Source organism: Opisthocomus hoazin, chromosome 2 (assembly GCF_030867145.1).
Source record: "Opisthocomus hoazin isolate bOpiHoa1 chromosome 2, bOpiHoa1.hap1, whole genome shotgun sequence".
Taxonomy (NCBI): Eukaryota; Metazoa; Chordata; class Aves; order Opisthocomiformes; family Opisthocomidae; genus Opisthocomus; species Opisthocomus hoazin.
The window spans coordinates 58,481,623-58,500,982 of NC_134415.1; the positions used below are offsets into that span (position 1 = coordinate 58,481,623).

The following is a 19,360-nucleotide window of genomic DNA, read 5'->3' on the forward strand; positions in this document are numbered from 1 at the left end:
AATGCATCGATCAGGGACTGGAGGAGGTGTTGTCTTGATGTCATAATCTTTATCTTGCGCATGTGCTAGCTACTGGTTTGACAAAACCTGAATGTATGTAAACCTTTCCTCCCCATGCAGAGTGAAGATTTCCACATATATACACAGTACTGCACCAACTACCCAAGGTAGGAATACTGGGTTCCTTCTTTTCGTTTGTCCCTTTGCCTGTTTATGTAATGCAAGTTACAGTCTGTACAAGAAAAAGTGCCCTTTTCCCCTCCAAATTGTGGGGAGAATCAAGGAGTCTACCTTTTTTTTTCTTAACTTAAAATAAATTTAAAAAAACCTAACTCATCTGAAGTTTTATTTTGATACTTCTCGCCTTACCTTGCTATTAGCATCCTGTAGAAAATGATGATCTTATTCTGTGTTGCTCCAAATGTGTGATTCCCAGTAAAAGAGAAAGGTTGCATGTCAAAGGAAAATATAACTGAATTCACAACGTAACTTAAAAAAAACAAAACAACAAAACCCAGCAGTGAGTGCATTAGGAACCTGCTGCCCCCTTTTACAGGGGAAGAAAGAAAACTCTTGACTTTACCTACAGACTTATGGAGATAGTATGTTTTAAAGTTATGTATTAATGTTTCCAGGTCGGTGGCTGTGTTGACAGAGTGCATGAGGAACAAGACGCTGGCCAAGTTCTTCAGAGAGCGGCAAGAAGCACTGCAGCATTCTCTGCCCCTGGGCTCCTATCTCCTGAAACCTGTCCAGCGCATCCTCAAGTACCACCTGCTTTTGCACGTAAGCACCGATGAGAAATGTATTTTGTTTAGGGCTGCTGCATGTCAGAGTTCCTGCCTCTAGTACAAGGCTTGATGGTTAGAAAGGTTCTGGCTTTCTTTTGGTGCCCTCTCTTTAGGGGGTGTTTGATTTCTAAATATGAAGACTCTGTCACTTCACAGCATGTGCGTATTGTTGGAGTGGGGAATTGATGGTAATTGTTTTAGACATGTTGAATCAGTCTGTGCATCCAAATAATTAGCTTTTTTTAAATGAAAAAACAACTGGTCTGTAATTCTGAATTTGTTTGGAAGATTCTTGTCATGATTAAACACTTTTGTACACAGAGTTATTGTTCCAATGAAACCCAGCATTTTTCCACATGTTGCAATGCTGGGGGTGGTTGAAGGAAGTACTAAATACATGTAAACACTCTGATTGGTAAGAATTTTGTGGAGAGGAATGGCTGAGGAAGTGGGAACTCTTTCCATATTCGGTGAATTGAGTTAAGCAAGTTTCGGAAATTCCTGCTTTATTGTTAACGTTTTCCACATATGTTTCCTATTAGACAGTCATGTTCTAGTGAAGTGTAAAGACACTGATCCTTCTTTGAAATGTGTGGTGCTTTTCTGCTCTCCAACTGTAAAGTAATGCCTAGTGTAATTCCATCAGGGTTTTGTAAGTGTGTAGATGTGTTCTGTGATTTAAGAAAGCCATTAAACCCTGTCTGAAAAGGTCTCCTGTCAGCGTGCTGCACTCTCTTTCTGTGCCTCTCTGCTCGCATTAGCTGCTGCAAGTATAGTGGTCGCTAAACTGGCCGTAAAGGCTTGGCTTTGTTAGTCATTTCGTGTTAATCAAACTGATAGCAACACGCAGTAGTAACAAAAGCAGGAACATTGCATTTGAGTGATCGCAATGCAAAGACAAAATAGTGCAGATAAAAACACAGAATTGCATCTGGCTGGGAAAATTAATTTAGAAATAACAGGACTATTTTTCCCCTCCCTCCATCTTAGGAAATAGAAAACCACCTTGACAAGGACACTGAGGGCTATGATGTGGTGCTGGATGCCATAGATACGATGCAGAGAGTGGCGTGGCATATAAATGACATGAAGAGGAAACATGAACATGCCATCAGGCTCCAAGTGAGTTCTCAGAGATTTGATGGGTGTTTGAGCTGTTTTTGTCATTATACATGCCATTAACATGTTTTAGTTTATCTTTTCTTTTAATCTTTGTCAGTCACAATTTAGACTCCTGTGAAGTATGCCTGTGGCTGTTTGAGCTTAGAGACCATGGTCATAGCTGCTGCAGGAAAATCTCAGACATCTCTGCACTAAAAACGACATCCCGTAAAACATTTATTTTGCAGTAATACGGAACTTTAGATAACTTTTCTTTCTTCCTTTCCCTCAATTGTACAGCACTGCTGTACAACCCTAGGGCATGGCTTTGTTCAGAAATCCTGTGGTTTCCGATTTCTCCCCTTTGTGCTGATTAATTTTGTTTTGAGGTGTTTCTTGTGGTGCTTCTTGTTTAAATACTTTCCTCTTGGGCTTTTGAAGACTCATTATCAGCTGCTTTGGGAAAAGTAGAAACCTAAAAATAATAGTTAGAAAAAGGTTAACTTTGCTTCGAGTTAAGAATTTTTGAGCAGAAAACAAAAGCTACACCCGGAGTAACTTCTGGCATTAAAAGCAAACTGTTTTGTAGGTGTTTTACAGAATGGTCATTCTGTTTCAAACTTCCCAGTGAATCATGATTTTACATTACATTTTCATCAGCAGTATTTATATTGCTTTAAGAAAACTGGGGGGATCTTTTTAGTTTAGAAACGGGAGCAATAGGCTATACCATTCCAGAAATCTGTCTTTATTCTTTGTCCCTTTTTTCCTTTTTAACATAAATGGTACTTACTGGACCTCATTTTTGTGGGGTTTTTGTTTTTTTTTTTTTTGTGTAGGAAGAACAGCATTACATTTGATAATGTCTTGCCTGCAGCAGTGTAACCTTTGCCACGCATTGCTGGAAATGCATGCTAATGACTTAACCAACAGTTTATTATAAATCTGAGTAATGATAACCAGTAACGTTTGGCAATAAAGAAGGTTAAATGCTTTTCAAAAAGTGGTTGTGGGGGTTTTAAAAATTTTTTTATTATTAATTTATAGAGCTCAGCTGGCAAATGTATGGGGTTGTGGAAAATGGTTTTGTTCATACTGACCTTTTTAAAAAGTAAAATCTGTTTCTGCAGCCATAAGGATAGGTCTTCTGTGGGCTGTCACACTGCCATTCAGTCTGTAATACTGCAAGTTCCTGTGCAAAATCACCCTCAACAGTGGTGGACGTGATCCCTCTGCTGTACCCTGACTTATTTACAAGTTCCTAGAGAGACCTGAAAAAATGCAGTTTTTTTCATTTGTTATGTTTAATTTTTTTTTTGTAAGAGTCTTGTGTATAGTCCAAAGTGTACTGCTTTTGGGTTTTCTTCCTTTGAGTGCTCTAGGCTGCACTTGTGCATCAAATATACTGAGCTGTTTTCTAGCTGAACGCTGAATGAAAGTTTAATGACCTAGAGAGACCGGCCTAGGGTGAGGAAATCTGTCCCTGCTTTGCTAATGCTGCCAGGTTTAAAGTCCAAGGGACGTTTTTGAAGATCTCCCTACTTAAGATTTAGTCTGCTCTTACAATTTGCTGTACCATTCTGAAGTGTTACATTGTTGCCACTGACAGAAAAAACAAGCAACTGAAGGAAACGGTAATAGTCATAGCTAAGCAACACTGACTTGCGAACATGTTCTTGGGTGTTTCTCCAGCCTTGTATTTATTTTGTTAAGTAATAAATAACGTGAGAAATATCTATGGTATGTAAACAAATCATTAAAAATTAAAATAAATCTTGGCTTCTTCAAATGATCCAAATCACTTCTGGTTCTCTCGTCTTCTGAGAAACATCTCTTCAATCTGGACACCTCACAGAGGTGTCTTCTGCGGTGGGCCTACAGGACGTAGAGACGGCATTATAATTGACTCAGTGGGGGACCACACAGCTTCTGGAGGATACACAGATCGAGAGAAAAGTTAAGAGAGATTGGTTAGGGGCATAGAGGGGGAGGGGAGCAGGCATGAGACAGACCGATGACTGGGCTACAGGCCATTCCCTGCGAGCATGGGGAGATGGGGTTGTGCTCTTTCACTGGAGGCTACCCTGTGGAGCTCAGGGCTTTTCACTGGGTCCACGCAGAGGTAACCAGTACCCAGGAGGGCATGTTTTAGTCTGGGGTTAGCAATAGCCCTCCAAGCACCTGGCTGCAATGTTGCACATAACCTAGCAACCTCTATACCAGTGTATGGTGACTTTACGCTGTCAGATGCTGAACTTCGTATAGGAGAGTGGGAGTGGCCTCAGCAGTTTTCGTTTGAGTCATTTAAATAAGACCTCTGAAATAAATGTTAGTTGTTCTTCTTTGATCTGTTGCAGGAGATACAGAGTTTGCTCACTAACTGGAAAGGACCAGACCTCACGAGTTACGGGGAGCTGGTGTTAGAAGGAACATTTCGCATTCAGCGAGCCAAAAATGAGCGCACGTTGTTCCTGTTCGACAAGCTGCTGCTAATTACAAAAAAGAGAGATGAGATGTTTGCATATAAAGCTCACATACTGGTATGTTGGAGAGCTGGTGGTCATGTGCTGACTCTGGGTCTCCCCGAAACTCCTCTGTGACTCACATCGTTGCCTCTCCTTGTTACAGTGTGGGAATCTCATGCTTGTTGAAGTAATACCAAAGGAACCACTTAGCTTTAGCGTCTTCCACTACAAAAATCCCAAGATGCAGCATACTGTCCAGGTATAACAGAAGCCTCCCTGCCTGCTGGGTGCCCTGACTGATCACTGCGTGCTATTCCTGAGCCTGCGCAGTGCAGTAACTGCAGGGGGGTTGGGCTAGATGGCCTCAAAAGGTCCCTTCCAACCCAAACCATTCTACAATTCTACGATAATGTGTTTTCTCATGGTGCTACAATTTTTTTATCAGGCAAAGTCGCAGCAAGAGAAGCGCCTTTGGATTCTTCACCTGAAGAGGTTAATCCTAGAAAATCACCCTGCTAAAATTCCTGCCAAGGTAAAAATCAAAAAAACCTCACCATCTCCCTGTACATGCGTTTAACTTAAAGCAGTCTTGTTAGCTGCAAGATGCATGGCAATTTACGGAAAGTTTGGACTCCATGAGATTAGTTAACATGTTGTGTCCTTAAAAGTTCCTCAGAATTAATGGGCAAGTTCCACTAAAAGCAGCTGCTGAGCTTGGTACAGGAGTAGAAGAATTTAACTGGGTTAGCAGCATTGCTGTCCACATTAGGATTTGCCCGCTAAGACATGAGTAACAGAGATGCAATGTCAGTAAGCTCTGCTGTGAGAGCATACCTTGGCTTGAAGCTGCCTGTCTGCACGATGCCGAGAAGCACTAATTGCAGCATGTGTAGACATTACCAAGCTAGTTTTAATCTGTCTTGGTTAGATATCCTAGCAGCAAAGCCATCAGCAGCGCGCGCTTCGCTTTACAAATACACACACCCATCCTTAGCTGGGACATCTGAGCACTTTTTGGTGAGACAGCTAGCAAGCTTTATGCCAGAGGAATATGAGGCACTGATATCATATTTGTAGCTGTAATGTCTAGGAGTAGGGAAACCTGGTCCTTTTTATTTATGAAATCCTGTCTTAGAGCTCCAGGTGGTGTTTCCCAGTGTAACACACTGCACTTCTCAAAGGGTGTTAACCCCAGTTAACTCTTGCCATGACACAGCAGACACTGACTCATGTGGAACCAGGATTTTTTCTGATTTTGTTTTTTTTTTTTACCCACTGATTTTTACTGCTTTTTTTTTTCCCCCAGTATTCGTTTCACTGGTCAGTTTACCTGACTTTTTTTTCAGTGAGTTTTATGCTGTAATCGCTAAAAGATGTTACCTGTGAGTAATGTACACAGTGCTGTACTAACTCTCATTTTCAATAAAAAATGAATTATGGGAGAAAAAGCCTTAGCAGCTGCTATTACTAATTCTCCTCTTATCTTTTTGTTCAGAAAGTTTATCAAAGGTATTATGTTTATGCTAGTATCCATGCTTACAATGTAAATACTCATTGCAGTTTATTAGGTTGTAAAAAGAAATATTACAGCATGATCTCAGCTTTTGTATCAAGATTTTTTTTCTTACTTCTGATTGGATTATTTTTTTAATCTGTGGATAAAACATGTAACCAAAAATATAATGCCATTTTCTGCTCAGAAATTATTTCACTTGAGAAAGGAAAAGTCTAACCAAATAAATCTCTGAGGTTGTCTGCAGTATTTTTCTTTTTTTTTTTTTTTTTTTCCAAACAAACCGGTGGTTGCTAGTTAGACTTCTCTTTGCCCAGATTTTGGAGCATTTACTAGTAGTCCACATGTGACGCCTGGTGGAAAATTACTGAACTGCACTTGTAGAAGGGCAAGCAGGTTACGTAGGTTAGTTTAGTTTAGTTTCCTACTTATTAGCTGATACGCTTGATAAAACTTCCGGACTATTTTTTCCTGTTAAAAAATGTGACAAATCTTAAAACAATCATGAGATGCTTTTTATCCTGGTTCATTCTTACTTTAACCAAATGGCAATTTCTTCTTTTTAATAGCTGTTCCTCAAAGAAAGTCTTAAAGGAAGCAAGGTTAATAGTGTTTTCTGTGCCAGCAACTTCAAAATTGAAAAATAATTAAGCAGTGAAACTATATGATTTTTAGGGAGGAAAGGGAGGAAATGTTCGGTGAATCACAAAAACCTTGTGATTCCCAGATACTAGGGCCAGTTTTGTGCCAATCCCAGCCATATGGAGAGGCGTGTTGATGGCTGTAAATTCTGGGCCTTGTAGAGACATCTCTGGCGGTTTGTGTCCCCGTGGAGGAGACCCAGCGTGTGCAGCATGCTCTCAGCACAGCACAGCCCCTGTCTTTTGAAGCCAAAGCAGTTTTTGCGGTCAGATGTGCCATAGCTACATCCTCCAGAAGTCTCTCGCACCTGTGGTGCCGGAGGTGCGATGCCCGGAGGGCAGGTGGGCGCGCAAGGCGGAGCTGCTGGGTGCGGGGAACAGCAGGGCTTTGTGTGAAGCCCTGAAGATAAGCTCTGGTAAGCTCCTGCCAGCAAAATTCTTCTTCATGTATGTAATGTGTCCAGCACACAAAGACAGAAAATAATGGTGCTAATTGTATTTATTAGTTCAAAAATTTGCTTTCGTTTACATATAAGCTCACTACTATGTGTAATATGCAATGTAATTTGTCCTTCTACTTGCAGTTTACTTTTTCATTTGTTATTTTTTCTCTTTCAGGCCAAACAGGCAATTCTAGAAATGGATGCCATACGTAAGTTGGTTCCTTTTCACTTTCATTTTTAAAAATGAATAAAACCACCTTCAAAAGTTTGCCTTTAACTGTTGGTTCGTGTGAGACGGAAGGAGGCCAGGCTTATGTTCCTTGAGTTACAACCTTGCTGGAAAAATCAAAATTGGATGCATGGCAGGCATTGGGCTGACTGATCTGCAACCCTCAAGTTTATGTCGCATGACGAGCAAGGAGGAGGCAGATCAAACCTTCTGTAAACTCTGGCCACTCTCTTTTGCTTATTCCGTGCTGACCAAACATATGATCTTTCCTGTTTTGTAGTGCAAGCTCCTTCTGGCTGAGGAACTGGCAAACAATTAAGCACGATGATGGTGTGCGAGTGTTGCTGGGTTAGCTGTCTGGAGCAAGGCACAACCAAGTGGGCAAAGCATTTCTGTGGCTGGGTGGTAAACAGCTGCCCTACGGCAGCACGCCACCGTGCTCATGCTACTTCAGGCTCTGATGAACTGCCACTTTGTCAGTCGTAAGGGGATGATGGCACTGCCTCCCAAGAGAGCTGCGGAGGCACGTGAGGTGACACCCTTGATGCTCTCTTATTCCTCACACCTCTGCTTGTTCCACAGATCACCCAGGCTTCCACTATAGCCCCGAGGGAGAAATGAAATCATCATACCAGCCTAAAGAAGGCAGTGCTCCTCACAGAGTGAGAAGGAAATCAGGTGAATAAACTCCTTTACCACTAGGATCACAAGAGTGAAAACAAACAGGGTTGTTTAGGGTGGGGTGAGGCTGGGCATTTGGAGTTGGTCTTAAGCCTGGACTCCACGCAGGTTTAACATAGCACAGTAACTCTCAGATATGGGTGGAGCATCTTATTGACCATTTGTTGTTTGTGCAATTGATTTTTTTTATCCACTGTTTGCGTTTAATTTCATGGATCTACATTCCTAATGATGGATGCATAAAGAACAGTTGGTACTTTCTAATGGATGAAAGAATGCATATGCAGGAAAGCCAGTTGCATTATTTAAATCTGACATTTCTCCCCACCCCGCCGTAGTTAGCGTCTCAGAAGTGGTTACATCCTGGTTGCAATAGACTTCTTATTTCAAAATATGATTACTGTCTTTACTTAGCATACTGTCTGCCTTATGGATAACAGATTCGAGAGGTTGTTATGCTGACTTTTGGGGGTTTTTTTCCCCCTAGTTCAAACATACATCCATAATTACTGTTAGTTTCCTCCTGAAGCCACTACAAATGTCTGTGTGTTTGAGTGACTTCATATTGCAGTCACTGTACTCCCCTCTTCACTTCATATTGCAGTCACTGTACTCCCCTCTTCAGCTGCTTAAAGACCTTGCCAGTTTGGAGCGTGTAACATTGTGTGTTGGGAATGACTTAAGGCTCATGAGAGTATTGATATAGTGGTTTATCATACAGCAGCATTTGTGTCTGAAAAACAATCAAGTCTTAATTACTTCTCAGGCATCTTTCTTTGTTTCTTAGGAGGAGGATTACATTGGTGCTGCTTTACCTATACAAGGAGTAATACAAAATACTGATTAAATGGCCTCCTATGTAACGTTCAGCTACTTACACTTCTGAAGTCCTGCTAAGCTGTTGGTACCTCATACGTATTTCTAATAGGAAACCTCCAGCAACTTGGAGCAATAGCAGAGATGACCAAGTCTTTTGAAAGCAGGAATCGTAGTAAGGGATGGAAATTTGCGTGTGGCTGGTTGTATGGAGGGCAGCTGCTATTGCGTTAAGAGACATGTATGTTTTTTGGTCACAGCTGTAGTTTTGACACTTCAAGAAAGACTTTTTTTTGAGAATAGTGGATGATTAAAAAATGAAAATCTGTTTTCCTTGTATGGACTCAGAAGCTTAAATTTCGGTGTCTGTGTTATAAAAAGTTCTGGCCAAGATGCCCATAACTTTCTTTGGGATGCTGGAATGCTTAAACATGTTGTTGTCTTTTTCAGAACCCTCATCGAGAGTCCATAAAGTTTTGAAGTCAAATGGTAAGCTACTTCGTCTGCTGTTTGTTGACCCAGGGCTTCAGTACTTTGTAGAATAAGTACAGATGGATCTTTTTCCTCCTATAACTTTCCCTAAACATATGGTGGGCGGGGAGAAAGTGTGCAAAGAAAACAATATGTTAGTGTTTAACGTCTGTTGTTCCACTTGGGGTTCTGGTCCCATAAACAACTGGTAACTGAACACACAGAGTCTTGGCCATTGTGAGTAGCTGCCCATGTCATATCAGTGTTGCAAAATCAGGACCTCAAGCACAACTCATGCTGTCTGTGTTTTATCAGAGACCCTGTAGTGTGTTTGCTCAATTGCTGCTGCATTTAATCCTCCTTTGGGAATTCATAATTGGGATATTAGTATAGCAGTAAAAAGGGCATAGACTGACACCAGTTTGATTGTTCTTTTACAATGAAGTATATATTTTTGTTTTCAGATATAAGTCCAGATATGCAGAAGGTAAGCCATTTCTTCTATTTCTTGGTTTAGCACATTCAGGTGACTTAGAGAACAGTGTTTACTGTACAATCTGCATCTTTGTGGTTGTGTTGATTTTAAGAACGGGAACAAGACCGTAAATGTTGTTTAGTATCTCCAGTAAGATTATTGGAATGAAGCAATAGAAATACAGCTAACTGTTTAAGGAATATCTAATAAAGAGAAAAAAAGACTGATCCCTATATTGGTTGTACTTTGTGATACTGTAGGGTACTTAAAAATACCACTGTAATCGTGGAAGTTCTGTGTATAAAGATATTGTTTATTATTTGGAGCGTGTCCTTGCATTTATTAAATAAGACAGGAAAGTTTCAGCTTATTCTCATACATATATCATATATTTAAATCATGGTATATGACCAAACAGAGCTCATACAGCTTAAGCAGATGTCAGTGAGCATTTCTAATTTTTACATTTTCGGTAAGAATTTGTAGTGAAGTTCCCAGTGCAGTTTGAAAGTCTCATGTTGAATTTCAGGTCCTAGGCTTTTGTTTTGGATGGAATTTAAAGTGGGTGTGTGTGTAAGATTTATGAACAGGGTACATGAGATATGACTTCACTGGGATGTCATTAACACTGAAACCCATGATTGGGGTGGGGTTTTTTGCGTGTATTTTTTCAGTTTCAGATATTATATGGAAAAATACTGATTGTTTTCCTTATTTCTTTATAGTTCTCATTTCAGTGCAACTAACTGAATATAGCTTAAACGTTGCCCATAAGGCTGATGTAAAGCGGTGTCTAAGTAAAGTATAAAATCTCTATAAACTTCAAAACAAATTTTTGTGGTGTTTTTTTTTTAAGCGGATCGGTATTGAAGGAGCCCTATTATCTCAAGCCACCAAACTTGGATCAGATGAAGCCCTGCTAAATTCTAGGAAAAAGGTTTCCTTGGAACCCAGTGGGCTGGAGAGCCAGTTTCAAGAGTCCATTGAGCCAGCCTACAGCAGTGATCAGGATGAAAATCTCCAGACTTCTGCTACGGAACAGATTGATGCCGATGATGAAGAAGAGTCTGAACAGGTAGGAAAAGAGGAGGAAAAAATAAAATCTGTTTTTCCTGGGGAGGATGGAAGAGGGATTAAAACTATCTGCAGAACTGCAAGGAGGCAGGAATGTGTTGCAAGTGTTTGTAACTCTTTCTCCATAGAAATATTTTTATTTAGACAGCACACAACACTGTCTTGCATTTTAACAGAGATATAAAATTCACCCCTGTACAGAAGGATGAAATCCCCGCTGCTTGAAAGAGATATTACTTGGCCCTTTACAGTCCTCAAACCTAGTTGTGACAGAAATATATTGTTTTCACCTGTCGTGCACAACTGACCTTTCCTCGTTTCTCCATCTGGTGCCATGACAGGAACCTTTTCAGGCCATGTGCAGAGACAGTGCTTTCAGGTGTCTGAAGCAGGGACATATTTAAGATTCAGGCACTGCCACACGTGATATGGTGTCTCTTGACCTGTGAGCTGCTGGCAGTAGATAGGAACGTGTGAACTTTAAGGTGAGGTGGTATGAGTAGGATTTCTGAAGATGAGAATCTTCATCTGTGACTATTGCACAGTCATTTGACAGGTGGTAGTTCTCCCCACTCTGCATGATGTCTCCACACATATGTAGTACTTCTGAAAGACTAACCCCACAGTTTTGAAATGCGTCTGTATTGAAGAATGTAGATTTCCAGTTTGTTTGGTTTAGTTGATGCTGAGGTCATATCCTTTGTGTGGTCCATTTCTTTTGTGAAGTATCCAAAACCTATTACTGAATTTTTTTTGAAGCTTGCTGCGCATTTCATCTTTGAAATTACAATACTTGCTTTGTAAATATTTGATAAAATACTATCTCATGTCACTGTAGTGCACTGTCTTGTAGTTCTCCCTCTTCCTGACATAAGTAAGTACAAAACAATAAGTGCAAAAGAATGAGTAAGTGCAAAAGAATACCACTATAAAAGTGTATAATAGTAGCTTACTGTTTAATCCTAGGTGTGGCAACAATACCATCTCGGATTCCCCCCCCGTTCCCACCATGCATGCCCTTCCCTCTGAGTTAGTTTGGACACTGTTCAACGTATAACATTCTGGCCTTCTCTTTGTTTTGGTTTTGGTTTTTTTTTTTTTCTCCTGGGAAGTTGGATGACAGCATATTTTTTAGCTGAGACCTCTTTCTGGCTTTCAAGGCTGCAGGTGATAGCAAGACTGTCCCCTCCCCATTTTAAACCAAAAAAAAAAAGCCTTTGAAAATTGAATTTTTGCGTGACCACCTTCTGTTATAACTGTGGCTGTGAGATAAAGCCCTTTCCGTCATGCAATTTCTATGTATTCTTTTACATCTGTATTTTTATACACAGATTCTGATTTTGACCCCTTTTTACAAGCTCCATGGGTTGATTTCATTTAATTAGTTACTGTAAAGAAAGTTTCCTAGGCTCTGAATCATTCTTGTGGCAGTGCTCTGAGTACTAATGAGCATTTTGTCCTCCCGATATGGATACCTGGCCTGTTCTAGCAGCTAGTAATTCTTCTGAACAAGGCTGTATGAAGCGCTGTAGATTTTATTACCCCTCCCTTGCTCTTTTCTTTTAAATTACAGGGAATGCAGCAAAACTCACTGCAGAAATCAAAAGGAGGAAGAAAAAGACTTAATAGTCAAGCTGCTGAAAATGTTGAAAAACGGAGAAGTGTTAATCTCAACAAGTGTGAAACACAGGTATATAATTTTTTTTTTTACTTCTGTTTTGCTGTGGATCATAGATATGTCAAAGAAATCTGTGTTTTTCCTGGGTAGACAGATAAGTCATCTTTTGTCATGTATTAATATTCATATCATTGAAATATTCATCTGAATGATGAAAAACTGTTCTTTTTGGGGCAGGGATAAAAGCCAACCAACAAAACTAATCAGCATTAACTTAAGCCAAAAGGAATTATCTTTCCCTCTCTTTCCCGGCCTCTGGCCAGGAACACCTACCGCATCCTTCATGTTAGCATTAGCAGCCATGTGACCTTGCTGTAAATTGGAACTCCTAGCTGCACTGGATGAAAACTTGCTCCAAAAAGACAACGGAAGTTTCAGTGGCATGCGCTAGAAAGCGTAACGTACCTTTCTGCTAGGGCTATAAGCAAGGGGAAAGGGAGGAGAACAAAACTTTTGGCACAAGCCTAGAGTCAGATTAGCTTAATCCGATTGTGAAACTGCAGAGTTAGCGTAACAAGTTTAATCTAACTCCTGCCAAACAAATTTGCCTTTAATTACTCATGCGTTAGCATGAGCCAGTGTCTCGTATTTGATGTAGGATGTTACTAAATCCCAAGAGTGAACTCTGAGCCATGGTAAGGATTAGGAGGCAAAGTAGTCTGGCATTGCCACCTTGGCTCGCTGGCTCTCTGACGAGGAGCCTGTTCACCCTGCCCGTCTCCTCCTGACTCCGTGCTGCGGGACACCCTGGTGCCGTGGCAGTTCTGTCAACGGAGGGAGTTGCTATGTTATTGCAGGGGACAGGCTAACATTACCTGCGTATTTCAAATCTCCACAGAGCTCCAAGGACCCTTCAGATGAAGAGTCAGCCCAGCTGAATACCGATCTCACATTTTCCCGCGCAGCTAGGCAGCCACAGCTGCCTAGGCAATTCAGCACACCCCAGAGCAACTCGCTGATCATGAATATCCTGGGGGGAAGTACCTCTGTCAGAAACATCTGGACTGACCATCAGATCAGGCAGGCGTTGTTTCCCAGCCGGCGCCCGCCGTATGAGAATGAAGATGACGAAGACGATTATCAGATGTTTGTGCCGTCGGTGTCTACATCCAGTGCTAGTTCGGCTGTCGGTGGAGAAAGGAGGGGTTCCTCCGGGCGACCGTGCAGCTGGCACTTGGGGGTAGGCCATCAAAACGAGACTGCCAGCCCCACTCGTCACAAAGTTGTTAGGCGGGCCAGTAGCGCTGGTGAGAGTAACACAGGTCCAGCCAGCGCAAGGTATAAAATGGGGGAGCGCAGTTCTCAAAGGGAGGCGAAGAGAGCAGAGGTGAGCGATATGAATGCATATCCGGAATCTTCAGAGGAGCTGACCGTCGACGATATTGACCATGTTTATGATAATATAAGCTATGAGGACTTAAAGCTGATGGGTCTGACGAGAAGGGAGGAGAGAGACCGTGGTCCCCAGAGATCCGCAAGAGACTCTCTCTACGAGGCTGAAAACAAAAACAGCTTAGAATCGCCCTCCAAAAAGAGGACAGCAAATCAAAACAGGGCCTCCATTCGTGCTAGTAGGGATGAGATGCTGCTCGGTAGAGAAGCACCTACTTCAAGTTTGGATGAGCTCAGGATCGTCGAAGACAACATCTATGACACCATAGTGCTGCCAGAAACACCACTACTGAATTTTAAATGTGACTCCTTAAAATGCTCTAAAAGGCGGGGTTTTCTGGGCCTGGAAAAAGACTTTGCGTGTGACAGCCTGCGGCAGTTTGTTTCTGAAGAAAGTCTCCAGTTCAGTGAAGATGAAAGTCCTTACCATCATGTTCCTGTTGACAATGACTATTTGAGCTTAGTAGATAGCTCCTCGAACTCTGATTCACTCTCCCATAAGTCTGCAGCAGATAAACTCTCAGAGGAAGTAGATGAGATTTGGAATGACCTGGAGAACTACATCAAGAAGAATGAGGAAAAGACAAGAGACCGCCTCCTTGCAGCCTTTCCTGTTTGTAAAGATGATATGCAGGAAAGGTTGCATGCTGGTAGCACACCTGAACTGAGTAAAGACGTAGAGTACTCACTGTCTACTCTCTCTCTGCCAGAAACTCCTATTTTCCCTAAAATCGTGAAGCCCAGGGCTGCCACCTTAAGCGAGGCTAGTTTCAGGCTTGAAGACACTACGCCGTGCAAGGAGAACTCTTTCATGCGTCTGAACAGATCTTCTTTCTCCAGTGAGATGCCTTTTGTAGATAGCCCATACGAATCTGCCAACAGTGTTCTGTCCAGCGCGCATACAGAGGGCATGGAGAACGACTTGGCTGTTGCGGATAAAACAAAGAACAGGGTTTTTTTGATGGCAAGGCAGTACAGTCAAAAAATTAAGAAGGCTAACCAGCTTTTGAAAGTTAAAAGTCCAGAGCAGGAACAGCCAGCTAGCAGACAACAAAAACTGAAACACAAAGATCTTGCTGCCATTCTGGAGGAGAAGAAACAAGGTGGTCCTGCTATTGGTATGTCAAAAATATTTCTATACAGAAATATTTCTTTAGTGATTTTTAATGAAATTTATGTACTGAATTGGAAGATTATAAATTTTCCGCACCTTACTAGTTGAGTATCAGTATTGCATTTTCTGTGTTACCTTTGAAACGAGTTTTCTGTGAGTGCTTCTAACATGAATAGTCCTTTATATCACAGTAAATTCTTGTTGTTACTTGATAAAATTGGCAATAAATAGTGGGTTAGTGTCAGGAAAGATAAATTCAGCTTAGGCTGGAAATAGAACTTACGCCTGAAGCACTATTGGCTTCTGCAGAAAAGCAGTTGTTTAATAGTGTGATCTTCAGGGTTTGACTAAAACCTTGCAGTTTCAGGTATGTTCACCTTCTAACAAGTCATGTAGATTTGCTGGGGTACCATCCGCATCACATTTAGAAACACAAGGAATGGGGTCAGATAAGAGAGAGCTGGTGGTCTTGCTCTTTCTAATGAATGTGCAAAGTTGTGGATACGCAACAGCTTTGGAACTATTTTTGGCTGCGGTCAGTTGAAAGAAATTGGAGACATGGAGCCAGCGGACTCCGTGCACTAGAGTGTCATTCTTGCCTTCTTGTGATATTTATGAAAGTTCCAAAATATCTTATTTACCAGGCCATTTTCAGAATGTTCCTTTCCATTTTAACATGAAACAAGCAACGTGTTATTTGAACCATGTCCTACATTGCATCCAGCGTGACCATTCACTGTTGTGAGACATTTTAGGCTGCTTATTTTCGATGCAGTGCACGGCTCTTCCAGCCTCCATTGTTTCATGTTGCTTTGTTGAGGCTGAAGGGGCCGAACTCTTTTCAGTGGTGCCCAGTGACAGGACAAGGGGCAACGGGCACAAACTGAAGCACAGGAAGTTCCGTCTGAACATGAGGAAGAACTTCTTCCCTCTGAGGGTGACGGAGCACTGGAACAGGCTGCCCAGGGAGGTTGTGGAGTCTCCTTCTCTGGAGATATTCAAGACCCGCCTGGACAAGGTCCTCTGCAGCCTGCTGTAGGTGACCCTGCTTCGGCAGGGGGTTTGGACCAGGTGACCCACAGAGGTCCCTTCCAACCCCTACCATGCTGTGATTCTGTGAAGATATTGGCACAGCTGTAAACTTTTCTCTTGACCAATACAATGTGCTTGGGGATTTTTAAGTTTTCACGTGACTCGTTCGAATGGATTGCTTCCTCTGCTAAGTTAATTCTCTCTCCTTTCTAGGTGCCAGAATAGCTGAATATTCCCAGCTTTATGACCAAATCGTCTTTAGAGAAAGTTCACCCAAGGTCCAGAAGGAAGCCTGGGCCACCCCTCAGGAGCCATCAGCCGAGAGGTATTCCACTCCCATGGCCGCGTCTCCTCCCCGTCCCCAGGCTGCCAGTGAATGCTCAAGAGCAGAGGATTGGCTTTTGCACTCTACATACAGTAACGGCGAGCTGGCCGACTTCTCTCCGTGGCCTGAATCCCAAGATCCGAAGTCCACGAGCTCGTATACAGAAGCCGGCATGAAAAGCAGTTCAAGGCAGCTGCCATCAGCTGGCTCGGTGCCTTCCCTTCAGATTTCTAACCGTTTGCATGTCCCGGCACAGAGGTGGAGCGCCATTGTAAGCCAACCGAACAAAGAAAATTTACATCAAGATCACATCTATAACTCCCTTGGGAGAAGAGTAAGCAATGTGAAGCCGCAGGCGTACAGCAGGTCGCAGTCGTCTTCCTCAATTGTGGTCAACAGGTCTGGAGAAACAATTGTGTATCCTAGTGAAATGGACAAGAAAAAGCTCCATTTGAATAGGAACTCCCAATTCAACAGCCATCAGATGCCAGGTATTGCTTCGGGATGTGTGGGGCCTGATACGAGAAAGCAGATCCCTGAAAACTGTTCGGATATGATTCTGCAGGACTCTCAAAAGGTCCTGAGAGTGAACAGGGCCTCCCCTCTGACAGCACAGATGGCCACTCAGAACTATTTTTCTAATTTCAAAGATACTGAAGAAGGGGATGATGATGACTATGTTGAAATAAAGTCTGAAGATGAGGGATCTGACTTGGAGACCTCTCAGAACCAAACAAGGAAACTGGATCCTAAACTGCATAAGGCAGACGCTGCGCCTTCTGAAACGCTCTGCGGCAAAACTGTCTCTTGTACTCCGGCAAAGCCCGCCAGCAGCAAACACGCGCTTACCCCCTATCTGACTGCGTACAGCGACTCGGATAAACTCAACGACTACCTGTGGAGAGTGCCGTCTCCTAATCAGCAGAATATTGTCCAGTCTTTAAGGGAAAAGTTTCAGTGTCTCAGTTCAAGTAGCTTTGCTTGATGCTTTCAGTAATTTGTAGCTGTACTGCCTTATCGTGACAGAGTATATACTAGGACAATCAGTACTGGCATCATGTATTTCTGTAATATTACACAATCAGGCATTGTATCACAGTAATGTTGTAAATAGATGTGAAATGTGTATCTCTTTTTTTAAAATGGTTTAGAATCCTGGAAGTGAAGGAGGCCACACACGCCTTGTGCCTGGGGTCTCACTCCATAGTGCAGGTGGGCTTCTCGTCTCCTCCTTAACCTTTGCATCTCTTCCCTTGTTAGGTGTGATACCTGCTGATTCGTGCCACCGAGCCAGGTGCAATGCCATTTTATTCTTAAACCATTTTATGGTGTGGAAACCTTAGTATTTGGATTTTCGAGTTGGTGACCGGTGTTCTGCGTCCAAATTACCCATGTGATTTACTCTGGTTATGTACGGGAGCATTTAGCTGAGCAGCTACTCCTGTGACTGCGCAGACTTCTGAGCAGGGTTCTGGTAATGACACCAACATGCTACGTGTGCCATTGCACATACTTTTTGCACGTTGCTTTTCATCAGACAGATTCCCAGTGCGTGGGACCAACGCATACGCTGCATTACTTCAGAACAGGCTTCTTATGCTTTAAGCAAAGTCTAGTCCTGGTGCTTGTGGGGGATGCCAGGCTGACCGCTCCGTGTCCGAAGCCTTTTCTACTTTCCGTGACTGCACAGGAGGTGGAGGACGGGCGATGGCAGCTTTTTGTGTGAGCCTGTGGAGGTGACACTGTCCTTGCCTGGAGGGTGTTTTGGGCAGTAGCAGGGGAGCTCCGCTGCTTGTGGAGTTGGCTAAACCGGGTTCGGTGCCTCCAGCGATGATGGCGTTTGTGACAGGCAGGCCAAATTCTGAGTATCTTGCGGCACAGAGCCCAGCCGTGGAAAGCCACAGCGTGTGAGTTTGCGAAGCAGCTGTGTTTTATACACAGTGGCCTGCAGGGCGTTTGTTCGAGTCCCAGAGTCAGTAACCTCGAGAGAGAATGGGGCTTGGCCAGGTGCTTGGGTGAAATATCAGTCCTGCGGCGTGTTTGGCCCACGGGGTGTTTCAGTGATACTGCCGGCTGAGTGACAAGCTGCCTTCCCCAGGGAATGTGTCTCCTCCTGTAGAAAATGATCCTTCCCAGCAGAGAGGCAATATATGTGTTTTCTAAGCTAGCCAGGGCTGACTCTAATCCAATTTTTGTACAAGAAAAGTAGCTTAAAAAATGAGAATACATTCCATTCCTTTGCAAGTAAGGTATAGAAAAAATGCTGCCATTTAAAACAAGGAACAGCCTTTCCCGTATGATGCACATTGACTCCCCTTTGTCATCTTAGTTGCACAGCTTTGGATTCTGTTACTTGAAAACGTTGTACCTGAACGAAAGCCTAAATACGCCTACACTGATCATCCTGGCTGACTGTTGTTCTTTTTTGGTGCTTAAATCCTTCAGATTACACGGATAAAGCCAGTACAGAGTTAAACATGTCAATAAGTAAAGGAGTTTCATTGAAAGATTATTTTTACTGACCACGTATCGCTCCCCTCAGCTGCAAAGCCCTGAGCTTCCAGAAGGGCTGGCTATTTACGGCGTTGGATACCACGAGGAAAAAAAACCTGAAGTTGCCGCTGTACAGCTAACGTAGACTGAGATTTAAGGACTTGAGTTTGTTAGAATGGATTAAGTTATTTACCACCCGTATCTTGCCTTGGCTAGGAATTGTTTTTTCGAGGGCTGGTCGGTCGTGGCACTGACTAGCCCCATACCACAGGGACACGCGTTACGGTGAGCTGATCCGCGGTGACAGCGCCTGGCGAGAAACAATCGAGGAATTTTGTTGTACATATTTAAGGCGCCGAGGTGCAGCAGGGCCCGTATTTATTTAATATAGCTTGTAAAGTATTGTAAATATGAATAGAAGTTAAATCTGTGCTCGGCCCCTGCCCGCCTGGAGTTGTTGTTTCAGCGGCTCGGGGAGCGTCGCGGGGGGGGGAGGGGAGAAAAAAAACAATAAAACCCCCGAACAAGCAGAAAAAAAGGGATTTCTACGTCGCGTGTAACTCCTCCCAGGGACCATTTCATACTATTTTTAATAAACGTTGAGTACGCAAAAGCTTTGGGCTCCG

At 42.7% G+C, this 19,360-nt stretch overlaps 1 protein-coding gene across 4 annotated transcripts in view; it reads left to right on the top strand.

Annotated features, from left to right (window-relative positions):
• Positions 1-19,335, top strand: part of PLEKHG1 (pleckstrin homology and RhoGEF domain containing G1) — a 135,836-nt gene extending 116,501 nt beyond the window's left edge. For 3 of the 4 annotated variants that reach the window (XM_075413789.1, XM_075413790.1, XM_075413787.1), the window contains 14 exons: positions 121-167; positions 636-786; positions 1,782-1,913; positions 4,250-4,432; positions 4,521-4,616; positions 4,803-4,889; positions 7,130-7,163; positions 7,766-7,861; positions 9,131-9,169; positions 9,616-9,638; positions 10,483-10,701; positions 12,274-12,390; positions 13,217-14,888; positions 16,130-19,335. In XM_075413789.1, the coding sequence (XP_075269904.1) occupies positions 121-167; positions 636-786; positions 1,782-1,913; positions 4,250-4,432; positions 4,521-4,616; positions 4,803-4,889; positions 7,130-7,163; positions 7,766-7,861; positions 9,131-9,169; positions 9,616-9,638; positions 10,483-10,701; positions 12,274-12,390; positions 13,217-14,888; positions 16,130-17,226 (3,993 nt within the window). In that variant the 3' untranslated portion in view covers positions 17,227-19,335. The remainder of the gene's footprint in view (positions 1-120; positions 168-635; positions 787-1,781; positions 1,914-4,249; positions 4,433-4,520; positions 4,617-4,802; positions 4,890-7,129; positions 7,164-7,765; positions 7,862-9,130; positions 9,170-9,615; positions 9,639-10,482; positions 10,702-12,273; positions 12,391-13,216; positions 14,889-16,129) is intronic. The other variant, XM_075413788.1, reaches the window with a different exon arrangement.
• Positions 19,336-19,360: the final 25 nt, after the last annotated feature.